At 33.2% G+C, this 14,904-nt stretch overlaps 1 protein-coding gene across 2 annotated transcripts; it reads left to right on the top strand.

The window, feature by feature from the left end:
* The first annotated feature begins 4,375 nt into the window (after positions 1 to 4,375).
* On the top strand, positions 4,376 to 14,110 carry LOC107930925 (aminopeptidase P2). 2 transcript variants are annotated; one of them, XM_016862684.2, is made up of 13 exons: positions 4,376 to 4,958; positions 6,434 to 6,559; positions 6,680 to 6,799; positions 7,086 to 7,361; positions 7,685 to 7,857; positions 8,162 to 8,416; positions 8,704 to 8,855; positions 9,061 to 9,251; positions 9,814 to 9,922; positions 10,013 to 10,167; positions 10,852 to 10,944; positions 13,479 to 13,559; positions 13,715 to 14,110. In XM_016862684.2, the coding sequence occupies exons 1-13, from the start codon at positions 4,629 to 4,631 to the stop codon at positions 13,784 to 13,786; spliced, it is 2,133 nt and encodes a 710-aa protein (XP_016718173.2). In that variant the 5' UTR covers positions 4,376 to 4,628; the 3' UTR covers positions 13,787 to 14,110. The 2 variants fall into 2 exon arrangements, with proteins under 2 accessions (XP_016718173.2, XP_016718174.2); XM_016862685.2 differs by lacking the exon at positions 13,479 to 13,559 and having other exon boundaries at positions 4,403 to 4,958.
* The last annotated feature ends 794 nt before the right edge of the window (positions 14,111 to 14,904 follow it).

Genomic DNA, 14,904 nt, shown 5'->3' on the forward strand with positions numbered 1-14,904 from the left:
CTCCAGACGTTACCTCAACTGGTTTCCAATCTAACCAATCGGTCTGATTCAAACAATATTGCTCGTGAACCATTAAGCTTTTGGGTTAATGTGCAACTAGATATCTAAGTTTTTTTAATTTGATACTAGAGCTTTTTTGTCTTGATTAAAAACCTGAGTTTAATTTTAATGTTCAATTTGGTATTTGAATTTTTTCTTGCCTACATTAAGTACTTATATTTTCGTATTAAAATATATGTGTCAAATATTTGTTGAGTTATATGATTGTTATTTGATCTGTATATGAAATTAAACATTAAAATCGAATTCAAATATTAAATGGTTTATCAACCCTTATATTCTTATACAAAATTGGTTATACTATATTTATGCCTACTTTTGATTTCAGAAAACTAAAATTTATTTTATTAGAAAATAGAAAAATTAAAGAAAATATGTCTAGTTAAAAATTTTACAATTATTTCTCGAAAATAAAAATTGTAAAATTTAAATAATTAAAAATAATGGTTTTAAATTTAAATTTAATTATTTTTTTTAATTTCCATCATTCTTATTATTTATTAATTTTAAAATAAAACACCAAAATTTGCCACATAGTACAATCCTAATATACCATGTGGCAAAAATAACTCTGAAAAAGATTGTCATTAGTTTGTAACGGTTGACCGTTAACCTTAACATTCGAAGGGCTTAATTAATTGAAAATTTAACATTTAGGGGCACAGTTGAGAGGAAAAATAATATAGTGGCTTAATTGATTTTTTTTTTTTGAAAAATTCAAAGGCTTTTGGGATCATTTAACCTTAAAAATATATATTTTTATATAATAGAATCTCAAACTCACACACTCACACGCACATACGATGCATTTAAATTACCATACTATCATGACCTGCAAATCACTCTTACGATTTTGGGGATATGGTGAACATCCTTGATTAGAGGTGAGCATTTGATTGAGTCGAGTTAGCTGATGAATCCTATTTTAGCAATTGAACTCAATTTGAATTTTTTTCGAATTAAATCAAGTCAAAAAATTTCGAGTCAAGTTTAGTCGAGTTAACGAATCTTATTATTTATACCCAATGTCGCGTTTACATGAATTAATTATTTAACTAGTAGACAAAGTACAACATTATTTAACGACATAAACAATATAATGATTTTGCCTTTTAATTTAATGAGTAAACATTTATCAAAACGATGTAGTTTTGCATTTTCTTATTTGGATTTTTAGATAACTCAAATTGTGTAATTCATATTCAAGTTAAATAGAAAAATTTGTTTTTTATTCGAGTTGATCCGAATAACTTGAACTATTTAATTCAAATTTTAAAATTTTTTTCGAATTTTTCGAATCAAATCTCTCTTATCTGTATCTTTGATCAACAGACTAAATGTCGAGGTTCAAACTAAACAATGAAGGACCAACTAGAGAATCTAGTTTTTCCTCTTCTTTTTTTCAATAATTGTAGGAAGGGAGTGGGGAGTAAGGGTGAGGTTGTTAGGAACTGAACAAAAGCTCTCATGCCACAATACAAATGTTATTGTTACTAAATATAATGAGATTTGAACCCACATAAATTATATTAATAAAATAAATTAACAAAAAAATACATTTCATTTAAACTTAAGTATAAAAACATTATATCTTGATGAACTTAATGTTGAAAAACCTAAGTATAAAAAATGGTCTAAAGTGAGTTTCCACGAACACCTTTAGGAGCAAGTTTAGTTTGTTTTTAGTTTTACTATTGCTTAAGTTTAAGGGTAGATTTGGATGAGTGGTGCGTTTGCCTACGATTAGTGTAAAAACAATAACGGCGGTGAGATTAGATACTGTAGCACGAGACAAAGAATAAGCTAAACGCACCGCATCGCACCTAATCGTCCATCCAAATTCATCATAACGATGACAAAAAATACAATCATATTTATGAATAAGGGATTTGAAAGAGTGATTTTATTTCAATCCAATATTTTCATATTAAAAAAAATTAAAGTCTCTATTCAAATTCCAGTTAAGAAGCGATTTTTTAAAATTACTCAAACTATTATTTCATTTAATATACATGATTTCATTATTAAAAAAAAGAAAACTCAAACTTCAATATATAATTTTTATTTAATTTAAATATATATTTAAAATTTTCTATTATTAATTTTTTTTACACATTCATTGATATCCATATTGCATATATATATTAAACATTATTATTTTTCTTTTAGAATTTGTTTATCACATTAAATCTCAATAATCTATTTTTTAAATAGTTATTTATCCAAACAATATAATTTCCATTACTAATATTTTGAATGAATTCTGAAAAAACTACTATTGTTAAAACTCTTTATCCAAAACACTAGCTCATTCATCTATTTTATTTTCTCGTAAAATCATTTAAATTATTTGGTAAAATAGACGCTCAATTTCATGCTATGTTCGAAATTTGAATTGGATACTAATTATTAAATACATTTAATTAATGATTTATCGGCACAATTGATAAATGCTAATATTTTAATTAGCATTTAAATTCTAGTTTTATCTTATATAAATTATAGAGTAAATTATCTCGTTACTCACTTTAAATAGAGTTATTCTTATTTTAGTCATTATTATTAAAAAAATGAGTAAACTATAAAAATAGTCACTTTTGTTTGTTTCAGATTACATTTTAATCACTTATGTTTGAAATGTTACGTTTTAGTCACTTACATTATTATTTTGTTACGAAGTAGTCATTCTACCGTTAAGCTCCGTTAACTCCCTAATGGCGGTCCTATGTGGCAGTCCAAATGGGTTTTAAATGTTAACTTAGATGTCGTACGTGATAGTCTAAATTAAATTTATTTAATTAAAAACTTATTTTCATCACAGCAATTGGACATCCAAGTTGGCATTTAAAACTCATTTGAACTGCCACGTAGGACTGTCATTAGGGAGGTAACGGAGTTTAACGGTTGAGTGACCACTTCGTAACAAAACGATAACGTAAGTGACTAAAACGTAATATTTCAAACATAAGTGACTAAAATATAATTTGGGACAAACAAAATTGACTATTTTTATAGTTTACCCTAAAAAAATTAATCGAATCCATCGTAAAATTAGTCATCCCTCCACAAACCCTAGGAATCTCCTCTTTTTATTGTTGCTACTGCCGTATTTGAGTGGTCTAATTCTCTAGCCAACACTGGCATTCATCTATTCTTCTCACTCTTGTGTTTCGCTTATGTTCTTTTATTCTTAAAGTCCTGATCGTCACTTCTCTCTTCATCATCACTGTAGTTAGCCGCTTCATTTCTAGCGACAAAACACCTCTTTTTGTATCATCTGCTCTTCTCTAATATAAAATTTTAAAAAATAAAATAAATGTGAAACCCCACAAAAATATAATTTAAACCAAAATCAAGAACTCTTACAATTAATCATACCACTCAAGACGACGAAAAAGAATTAGGATGAGTTTAGATGGGCGATGCATTTACCTGCGATTAGTGTAAAAATAGCGGTGATGATGAGATTAGATACGGTAGCGTGAGACAAAAAGTAAACTAAACGTGCTGCACCGCATCTAGGGGTGTTCATTCGGTTAACCGACCCGAAATTACTATAATCGAATTAACTGACCTTCCAAAAATTTTAACCGTTAACCGAACCGATTTTTTTTAAAAAAATTAACCGAATCGAATTTTTTTCGGTTAATAAGGTCGGTTAACCGAATTAACCGAAAATTATATATTTTTTATTTTTGGTTAAAAATTACCTTAATTACCCGAATTAACCGAAAAATACCTAAATTACCCGAATTTTTTATTTTTAAAAATTTTAAATTATTAATGTAAATTGGGTTTTAGACTTTAGTAAATTGGGTTGGTAAATTGGGTAGTCTTTTAGTTTTAGTTTTATTGGATTTGGTAATTGGGTAAACTTTAGTTTTAGTTTTATTGGGTTGGGTAATTGGGTTTGGGCTGGGTTAGATAATTTTATTTATTAATTTTTTCGGTTAACCGACCAATTTCGGTTAACCGACCGATTTCGAACTGAATTAACCGTTAACCGAAAAATTATAAAAAATTAACCGACTCCAGACCGAAAAAATTCGGTTAACCGAACGATTAACTGAATTCGGTCGGTTAACTGAATTTTTTCGATTTTACCCGAATTATGCACACCCCTCCGCATCCAATTACCTATCTAAATCCACCCTTAGAGTGACGTTTTGCTCAGATTAAGTATCTATATCTGTTGACGACAACGATAATAATAAGGGTCATTTTATAAACTAAATAAATAAAAAGAAGTCTAAAAGAAGTGAAAATTCCAGCTAAGCATTTGATTAATATCTTCTATGGATGAATCAATTTCTTTAACAACAGTGTAACTAACAAATACTTTGCTATAGAGATAAATCCGATACCTTACGCCCAATCAAACGACCCTCCTTAGTTACCGGGTGTTATTATCATTCTTCCTTAAACGACACACTTCTAAGCAAACACCCTGAATTTCAAATTTATCGTCCTTCACAGATCTGAATACCTTATCGTCTCTGCTCGAGATTTGATTTTGAAAATTCTTTTCCCCGGTCCTTTGTTTCATTTGTAATTTGCTACAATAAACTATGCAGTCCGTACCATCGCAAGCAATACGCCCTCTGTCTCTCAACGCTTCTTTGTCATCTTCTCGTCTCCCTTTCTTCTCCTTCTCACTCCCTATTTTCCACAAATTCAAAATCAACCCCTCAATTTACAATAAATCACAAAAAGTTCCTTTGTTTTTGACGCTACGATGTTGTAGTTCGGGCTCTGTAACTGCCAAGCCTTCTTCGGAGGATCGTCGGAATCGTGACGTTCAAGAACCCGACGAAAAGGTTGTTGCTCTTCGCCGGTTATTTTCCAAGCCTGGAATTGGTATTGATGCCTATATCATCCCTTCTCAGGATGCTCATCAGGTTCGATTCCTCTTTCTTTTTTCTGTAGTTTTTTTAATGCGTAAAATGACATGATTGGCTTTGTTTATGCCGCTTTTGGTTGTTTCGAATGCTGCTTGAAAATTGGTGTAATCCAAGCTCAAAGTTGTAAGAAGCTTTCGATTTTGAAGTTCAAACTCATTTCGAACTAAAAATGCTTAAGCTCGCCCGATTAGGATTAAAATCTGAGCTCGATTCTTGAGACTTCAAATTCAATTGTTAATGCTGGAACTCCAGTTTAATTCAAATTAAGAATTTTCAATATCAATTCGAACTAAAAACTACTAAGCTCTAGAGCTACTTAAGCTAATTATTAGTATATTTGAGTCCAGTTCGTTTAATGCCAAAGTTGCTAGAGCTCGAGCTCACTTGATAATAACTGAGCTGAATTTGGATCTTTTTAAAGCTAATTTCGATAAGCTTGTGAGTATTAAAGTCCCGGTCAAGCTTCATTTTTAAAGTTTGAACTCTATTTGAGCTAAAAATGCTCAAGCTAATTCAATTAGACTTATGTACCAGTAAAAGATGAGCTCGATTCTGATTCTCATGCCTGAATTAATCTCAATCATTTATGTTTGAGCTCAAGTTTAAGTTTAAATTAAGAAATTTCAATACTAGTTAAAGAAAAGGCTCTATTAAGCTATCGTGCTCTTTGAATTTAGGATGCTCGATTTAGCTTGTCCAATAGCTGAAGTTGCTTGAGCTCATTTGATAATGACCAAGCTAAATTCGAAATTTCCTTTTTCAAGTTAAACTGGAGTAACTAACGAGTACAATTATCTTGTACTTTAGCTACTAAAAGTAGTTTATATGGATGGGGTTAAATGCTATGTTAAATGTTGTTTCAGAATTTAGATGATAAATTTGTACTTTAGATAAATGAGATTAACATTGTTTGGTCTCTTACACGGCTATGAACTGTCACATATTTCATCATCTACTACATATGTATTTTCGCATTTTTATACATCAAAATAGACATCACTTTGATGTATTTTTGTATGTTTTTCTCTGTTGATCTCAAATTTGACTAGATTTTGGTGGTTTCATTAACTTGAGTTTTTTAAAGCATATTTTAAGTGCTACTCTGTACTATTTGATAAGCTAAAGAAAGTGTACTGTTTGGTATGCTACTGAATAGTTAAACGTTTATTAAATTTTCTATTGAATTTTTAAAGGAAATATTCTTAGTTGATGGAAGTTAAAAGGAAAGAACAGATTGTTTAAAGAAGTTATTTCTAAAAATGATTAATCAAATGCATTGATAATCATCAAAATTATACTTTATGGTATATCAAACACACTAAATTTCATAGTGTGACAAATGTTATGCAGTTTTACCACTTTTTAGCCTTTATGGAAGTATCATCATTAAGGATGATTAGGCTTACTTGAAGCTTATGTCAATTCTAACATCTGTTGCAATTAATTTAATTGATTTTTGGCATGGTTTACAGAGTGAGTTCATCGCTGAATGCTACATGAGGAGAGCCTATATATCAGGCTTTACTGGCAGTGCAGGGACCGCAGTTGTCACAAAGGATAAAGCAGCTCTATGGACCGATGGCCGATATTTTCTGCAGGTTTCTTTTTTTTTTTTTGACAAGCTTCATAAAGTCGTTTTAAACAGATTTCTATCTAGTATGATGCACCATGGGTGAATATGTGCTGATAATAGTTCTTCCTTTATTCTGACTGTTTAGGCTGAGAAGCAGTTGAGCTCGAGCTGGATTCTCATGCGTGCTGGTAGTCTTGGAGTCCCAACAACTAGTGAATGGCTTAATGATGTTTTGTCTCCTGGTGGCAGAGTCGGCATTGATCCTGTAAGTAATCTTTCAACCTCCTAAATGGCTGCCAATGTTGCTCTGACTTTTCATTTTTCTAAAAGCACCCATGTACGACATTTGTGCCCTACACATATTTAAATTTGGATGTGAGGATATGATCCCTTGAGGACCATCCAAGTACATGGAAATAGTTCTGTGTCCGACATTCACAGTTGAGTGCAAATAACATAGATGGCTGCTACTAGCTTATCATTTGCAATCGGTATACCCGTTATTCTTGCTTGGTTGTTTCTGATGATGTCTGATAATTTGAAGGGATCAGTTTCTTTTTTCTCATGATGCCACAAAAGAACTGAAGGAGGCTATATCTAAGAAGAATCTCGAGTTGGTTTACTTGTATGATTTAAATCCCGTGGATGAAATATGGAAAGAATCAAGGCCGAAACCCCCAAACAATCCAATTAGAGTACATGATATGAAGTATGCTGGTTTAGATGTGGCATCCAAATTATCTTCCTTGAGGGCCGAACTTGTTGGCACTGGAGCGTCTGCAATCGTTATATCCATGCTCGATGAAGTTGCCTGGTTGCTGAACTTGGTACTTTTTATACTTACACGTGGTTGTTATTTTTGTAGAAACAAACATGCTGACAGACTTTGTTTTGTCAAGATTTGTCAGAATGATTGTCACTTTCAAAGATATTCAATTTTCCTGAACTATCCTTATTTGACACTGTTCAATGCATACCTGGACATGGTTTGGGTGATATAACCCTCTAAATATACAGAGAATGTTCAAAAAATTTGAAAAGACCCAAACCTTATCTGACACTCACACCCGAGCCCAAGTAAAGTAGCATTCAGTAATTCCTATAACTTTAAATTCTCCATCCAAATAATACCTTACATCTTGTATTGCAGAGAGGAAGTGATGTCCCACATTCACCTGTTATGTATGCGTACTTAATTGTGGAGGTTGATGGGGCAAAGTTATTTGTAGATAATTCTAAAGTCACCAAAGAGGTGATGGATCATTTGAAGAATGCAAGCGTAGAGTTAAGGCCTTATGATTCCATCCTTTCTGAAATAAGGAGGTATGTATGTTTTAGGTGCCTCTTTTTTTTTTTAAACTGATCATTTTTTGTTTGCGAATTAGTTCACTAGGAAACTAGCACATCTTTCCTGGAGCAGATTTTCTCAAGATTTGGTACATTTTCATTTGAACTTCATGGACTATCTTGTTTGAAAATATGTAATATAAAATGCAAAAGCAGTCCAGCAATGATGTTTATTTTATCCGAGATTGCAAAAAAAATCAATTAGATCTAACCTTGGCCAAATTTGCCAGACCTGCTAAGGCAAACTTATTGTGGAAATAACTATGGGCTCTTTTTCCAGACTTGCAGCTCAAGGCGCTCAACTGTGGCTAGATACATCATCCGTTAATGCTGCTATTGTGGAGACGTACAAGTCTGCTTTGGATAAATATCGTTTGAACCTTGGGAGTAAAGGGAAAATAAAGAATAAGAGATATGATGAATCCAATGGTCTCTCAGAAGGTCCTTCTGGAGTTTATATGCGATCCCCGATCTCCCTGGCAAAGGCCTTGAAAAATCCCGCTGAATTAGAAGGAATGCAGAATTGCCATTTAAGGTAATTGATTTCTCCATGAAATAGTAATACCGGTGAAAGTTTAAGTCCGAGAAACAGTTGTATTTTGAGGTTATTCCTTTTAACAAGCCTCAATGTTTTCCTACTCTTATCTTCTGTTTCCTTCTATGAGCAAAGAGGACATCTACCTTTGTCTATAGACATACATGCTGTAGCCTGTCTTTATGAAAACTGTCTACTTTAGCACAGCCAAAAGTTATCGTCTGCAAGAAAAGATATATGTCAATAAAGAACTTTCAAGGATTATGTTTATCATGATATACATGCAGGGATGCAGCAGCTTTGGCACAATTCTGGTGCTGGTTGGAAGAGGAAATTCATAACAATGTGGAACTTACAGAGGTAGATGTTGCAGACAAACTTCTTGAATTCCGTGCGAAGAAAGAAGGTTTCCTAGATACAAGCTTTGATACAATAAGTGGTATATTAATCTTGTTTACCTGTTTTCCATCTTTAGACATTCCAGTTTAAGGTCATTTTAATTTCTTGAATGCTGGAAAAAGTAAAATTGCCATGCTTAGTTTTTATGTTGTAGGGGAATATGTGCACTAATAAATTTAGAAACCAAAAATGGACTCTGGTTATTAGTTTATAGTTCACTGTCAACATTTAGAATGATAGTGCAGGCTCAGGTGCAAATGGTGCTATTATACACTACAGAGCTGAAATAGGAAGCTGTAGTGTTGTGGATCCGAATAAATTGTTCTTATTGGATAGTGGAGCTCAATATATTGATGGAACAACTGACATAACAAGAACAGTACATTTTGGTGAACCAACTGCCAGGGAAAAAGAATGCTTCACCCGAGTTCTAAAGGTATGGGTTCTATATTTGATCTTGTTGGTAGCATAGAAGCCCCTTGTATGTGTCACAGAAGAGGTTAACACATATGCCAAAATTTTCTATGAAGTTATTTGAAATACTACAGAATATCGTAAATTCTATGTTGCTTCAACTCTTCATTTTTTAAAAAAAGTAACTGTACATCTAGACAAGGGTAAGGAAGATATGGTGCTCCAAAGACCCACTAAATACATGGAAAAACTTAAAAAAAATAAATGTACCAATGTTGAACACATATCCGTTCTGACACTCACCCTCGAGTCCGAGTAATATGGGATAAATTTGTTTGTAGTTTGTGAGACCACAACAGCCTATATCTCTCAGAATCCCTTCTTTTTCTAGTTCTCGTCTTTCTCCTTTTCGTTATGTAAAATGTAAAACCAGTTAGAAATGAACGGGGCATGATATTTGATCATTTTTACACGTCCTACGATTACCTTGCATGATATGATTCTCATTGCTGTTATACTTCTAAGGAGTACCTAGCTATGGTTTAAATTATTTTGGTTTTCCATGATACACCATCAAATTGCAGGGTCACATTGCACTTGACCAGGCAGTATTCCCCGAAAACACTCCAGGTTTTGTGTTGGATGCATTTGCTCGCTCTTCCCTTTGGAAGATCGGACTTGATTACCGCCATGGTATTTCTCCCATCGTTCTGTTATTCTTACACTACTAAAAGCATTGCTGATTAATTGATCATAACTTCATTGTCTTGCTCTTTTATGCAGGCACTGGACATGGTGTTGGAGCTGCATTGAATGTTCATGAAGGCCCACAAAGTATTAGCTATAGATATGGAAATACAACTCCCCTACAGAAAGGCATGATTGTTAGTAACGAACCTGGTTATTATGAAGACCATGCTTTTGGCATTCGGATTGAGGTAAAAAGTAATCTGGCCATGATTCTTTGTCCTTAAACTCTACATTAGCTACAACAATTCTGGCTGGTTAATTTAAAATATGCCATAAGTCCCTATACTCTTCACAAATTTGGAATTTTGGAATGTAGTCCCTGTACTTTTATTTTCAGGAATTTAGTTCCTCTACTTTCAGAGTTTAAAAATTCAGATCTAATTGTTAACACAGTTTTTTTTTTTGTTAAAATTGTTGATGAGACATTTTGAAATAAAAAATACTCACATGATAGCCATGGAACCAAAAAAATGATCTTGTAGTGAACTTGAATTTAACAAAAATAATTTTAATACTGCTAACAATTAGATCTGAATTTTGAAATCTGAAAAAGCATGACTAAATTCCTAAAAGTACAAGTACAAGAATTAAATTCCAATTTCTTGAAGAATACAGGGCATTATGTCATGTTTTAACCATTAATTTTATCACTGTTCCTAAACCAAAATTTTAGCCGGTCCACGGCCATGCACTATACTTTATTTGAATTACATGGAGACTAAAAATTAAAATATTTATCAGACTTGAGCATTAGTTTATAGTTTATTTTATGAGGAACCCTATAGTTGCTGTTTTAGAAGCTTGTTCAATAACATTTAATTAGCCCAAAGTTTAATAAAGATTTACTAACATGGGCTCTTTTCATCTTGCAGAATCTCCTCCATGTGCAAGAGATTAATACACCAAATCGTTATGGAGGAATCGAATATCTTGGATTCGAAAAGCTAACATTTTTCCCCATTCAGGTATGCTATTGATTTCCTTATACCATTATGTATGAAGCCTGTGCTTCTCTGAGTCTTGGATTCATCAGTTTTCTTCAAGTATCTCTAAACCGTGTCTAACGCATATCTGAACAAGAGTATTAGGATACCTAAATTCCGGATCGAAGAAATATATAGAAGGTCAATGAAAATAATTGATCTGGACATAATGTATTTGGTTGGGTCGCTTCGGTTTTCTATGGCATTTGATTTCGATCGATTTGGCTATGGAATTCAACTGGTTTTGGTTTGACTTGAAAAAATTAGATTCCAAAACCAAATCAAACAGAACTCATACCATTTGTAATTGAACAAACTTGAGTGCAAATTCTATTACCTGGAAATGGCTTACCTCAAATTATGGTCTCTTGTGTGCCAAAACACATGATTCAATTAAAAGATTTTACCTGTATCAGAGATTTCATTCTTCTGGGATTTCTATACTATTTTCAGGAAAAGCTATTGCAGCATTTCCTATAGAATCTCTTTCCCAGCTTCTAAAAATGGTAAAAGTTGATTTGGTTTAAAGCCTCCCCAGGCCCCTACATTAAACCATGAAAGAACCCAGAGTTTGTTTTCCTATAGAATCTCTTTCCCAGCTTCTAAAAATGGTAAAAGTTGATTTGGTTTAAAGCCTCCCCAGGCCCCTACATTAAACCATGAAAGAACCCAGAGTTTGTTTTCTTAAGGTATGGATTTATGTTCAGTCATTGCTTCATAAGCATGGAGTATATGGTGAAAATGTTTGACAAATGTCAGCATTTTTACTGTCATACAGCAGCTTGCTTGTCCTTGGTCAACAACTTGGAAACAGGAGTATTTTGGGGCTTACATTATCCTATTAGCCCCTAACAAGAGAAGGTGAAAGTGACCCGGCAGCTTTAGCAAAAGCTAGCAGAAAGTCAGTACTGGAGTGGAGCTAGCTCCTCAACTGTTTGTCTATTTGTTTATGTAGGCTACCATTGAACATACTCCTCAACAGCCTTCCACCATGACTTCTCACCTTGTACAGAAGATGACTGTTCCATGTTTACTTCCAAAACTCCCCATTTTTTCAAAGTCATTCTTCAGGAAACTATTACACATGGGATACTCGTAGGTATTTCTTTTTCTCCTTTTCATATTTCTACTTTGTAATCAGTTTCACTCATGAAGTTCATTGACCATGACCATATATGGTTATTACTAGGGGACTCCTAGAAATTTTGTGAGAAAATATGGAAACCAATGTCAAGCCCTGTTAAGCTTGAGGTCCCCAGTTGTGCAATATGGCAGGTGGAACTCACAAAGATTACTGATGAAAAGGCACAGTTGCAAAGTGGCTGGTGAGAATTCACAGAGCATTACTTGCTTGAATTTGGGTCTTTAGATATGAAGGGAATGATCATTTCCATGTACTAATTTTTTATAAAAGTGCTTCGGAGATCGAATATCCCCATACTAGCACTGAAGATGATGATGGTGACGGGCATGATCTAACTTGGAACCAGTTCTCGTTTTCTTGAGGGAGTGGACATAGCAAATCTGATTTCTCTTTGTTTTTTCTACTGGCTGAGCTTGACACTTCATCACAAACCTCGACCGATACATGATCAAGCCCATCACCATCATCATCTTCAGTGCTAGGGATATTTGATCTCCGAAGCACTTTTATAAAAAATTAGGACATGGAAATGATCATTCCCTTCATATCTAAAGACCCAAATTCAAGCAAATAACACTCTGGGAATTCTTGCCAGCCATTTTGCAACTGCACCTTTTCATCAGTAGTCTTTGTGAGTTCCACCTACCATATTGCACCACTGGGGACCTCAAGCCTAACAGGGCGACATTGGTTTCCATATACGATCATGGTCAATGAACTTCATGAGTGAAACTGATTACAAAGTAGAAATATGAGAAGAAGAGAAGAAATACTTAGGAGTATCCCATGTGTAATAGTTTCCTGAAGAATGACTTTGAAAAAATGGAGAGTTTTGGAAGTAAACATGGAACGGTCATCGTCTGTACAAGGTTGAGAAGTCATGGTGGAAGGCTGTTGAGGAGTTTGTTCGATGGTAGGCTACATAAACAAATAGACAAACAGTTGAGGAGCTAGGCTAGCTTTTGCTAAAGCTGCCAGGTCACTTTCACCTTCTCTTGTTAGGGGCTAATAGGAAAAATAAACCCTGAAGGACCCCTGTTTCCAAGTCAGTGAATTTGGCTTTTCCCGCCTCGGTGAAGGAAAAGCAAGCTGCTGTATGACAGCAAAAATGCTAACATTTATCAAAACATTTTCACCATATACTCCATGCTTTCAAACCCATACCTTAACAAAACAAACTCTGGATTCTTTCATGGTTTAATGTAGGGGCCCGGTGAGGCTTAAACCAAATCAAATTTTAGAAGCTGGGAAAGAGATTCTATGGAAAATGCTGTGATTTTCCTGAAAATAGTATAAAATTCCAAGAAAAATGAGTTCTCTGATACAGATAAAAGCCTTATTTTTTTAACCATGATTGTATCTGGAAGAGCAGGCTAAGTTGGTCGACATATCTTTGATCTCCGATGATGAAATTGAATGGCTCAACAATTATCATTCCCAAGTCTGGGAAAAGGTTGGTATTTTGACATATGCAGTATACACTCCACTCCTTTCATCTTAACTATTTGCAATAAAAGGTGTTATCTGTTCTGTTTCGACAGACTCCCTTGTTATTCTGTCACGTTCGTCTCTCTCGTGTGATGGTAAGTAACTTGTGGTCATTTTCAGGTTTCGCCATTGGTGGAAGGTTCAGCTCGTCAATGGCTATGGAACAATACACGAGTAATTCACAAACAGTGAATCCAGTCCTGATGGCTTCCCATTTGCTTTCAGCCCCAAAAAAATTGGATTTCCAGAAATGAATCCCTTTAATTTGTTTCCTCCACTCGGTTGCTATTGATTTGGGGATTATTACATTTTGTATAGAGCATCGCATTTCAATACATGTAACCACAGAAGCGCCGTAATGCATCAATCTACTAGTGGGTATATATAAATTGAAAGCCTACTTAGGTTTTAACTTTTTTGTCACAGAAGTCTGAAACCAAATGGAATAGTTGGCCATAAATATGACGATTTGAAATTTTCAATAGATATATATATAAAAAATCACGCTTACATCGACATGCTCTTCAATTCATTATTGCAGTAATAATTGTACCAACCGAGCTGACTCAATCGCTTTTAATTATTGATCTAAACGGAATAGTTGAGTAAACATGTTTGGTTCATTCTGTGTAGATTGTATCCAACAATCAATTTCTTTGTTTTTTTTAGTAGATGTTCTAAAATTTAAATTGTTGGACCAGTTGAAGGATTGCACTAAATTTTAAATATTTTACGGTTAAAAGATATCATCATCTATTTTAAATATAATGTTATAAAATTAAAAAAAATAGATATTTGAATCCTTTATTATCGTGATACAAATTATGATAAAAATACAAAAATACTTTGTTATAATATGTAAAATATAAAATTTTTAAACAATTAATAACAATTATTTATGAAATGTAAATATGAATATATAAATCATATTTTTATATTAAAACCACTATAACCATAATCATTACAAATCGAAATATGCAATTTTAATAATTTGAAATTATAAAAATACCAAATTAGTATTGCTTCAAAACTTAACAATCTAAACCCGTAAATTTTAACCCAAACTTGAAAATCTTACCTGATTAACCTGAACCCGACATAAATATAAAAAGTACATAACTTCGTTTAATAATCCTAAAACAATCCAAATCTAAAAAGTAGTTTAAATCCAAAATTATCTAAGTAAGTAATCCTAAATGATTGTAACCTATAAAAATTTAACATGAAAAACCCAACCCTCAACCCCAAAACTAAGCCCAAGAACCGTAATTACCTGAAATATTTATAACTCACAACTTAAATCGATGAAA

Source organism: Gossypium hirsutum, chromosome D11 (assembly GCF_007990345.1).
Source record: "Gossypium hirsutum isolate 1008001.06 chromosome D11, Gossypium_hirsutum_v2.1, whole genome shotgun sequence".
In the NCBI taxonomy this organism is placed as follows: domain Eukaryota; kingdom Viridiplantae; phylum Streptophyta; class Magnoliopsida; order Malvales; family Malvaceae; genus Gossypium; species Gossypium hirsutum.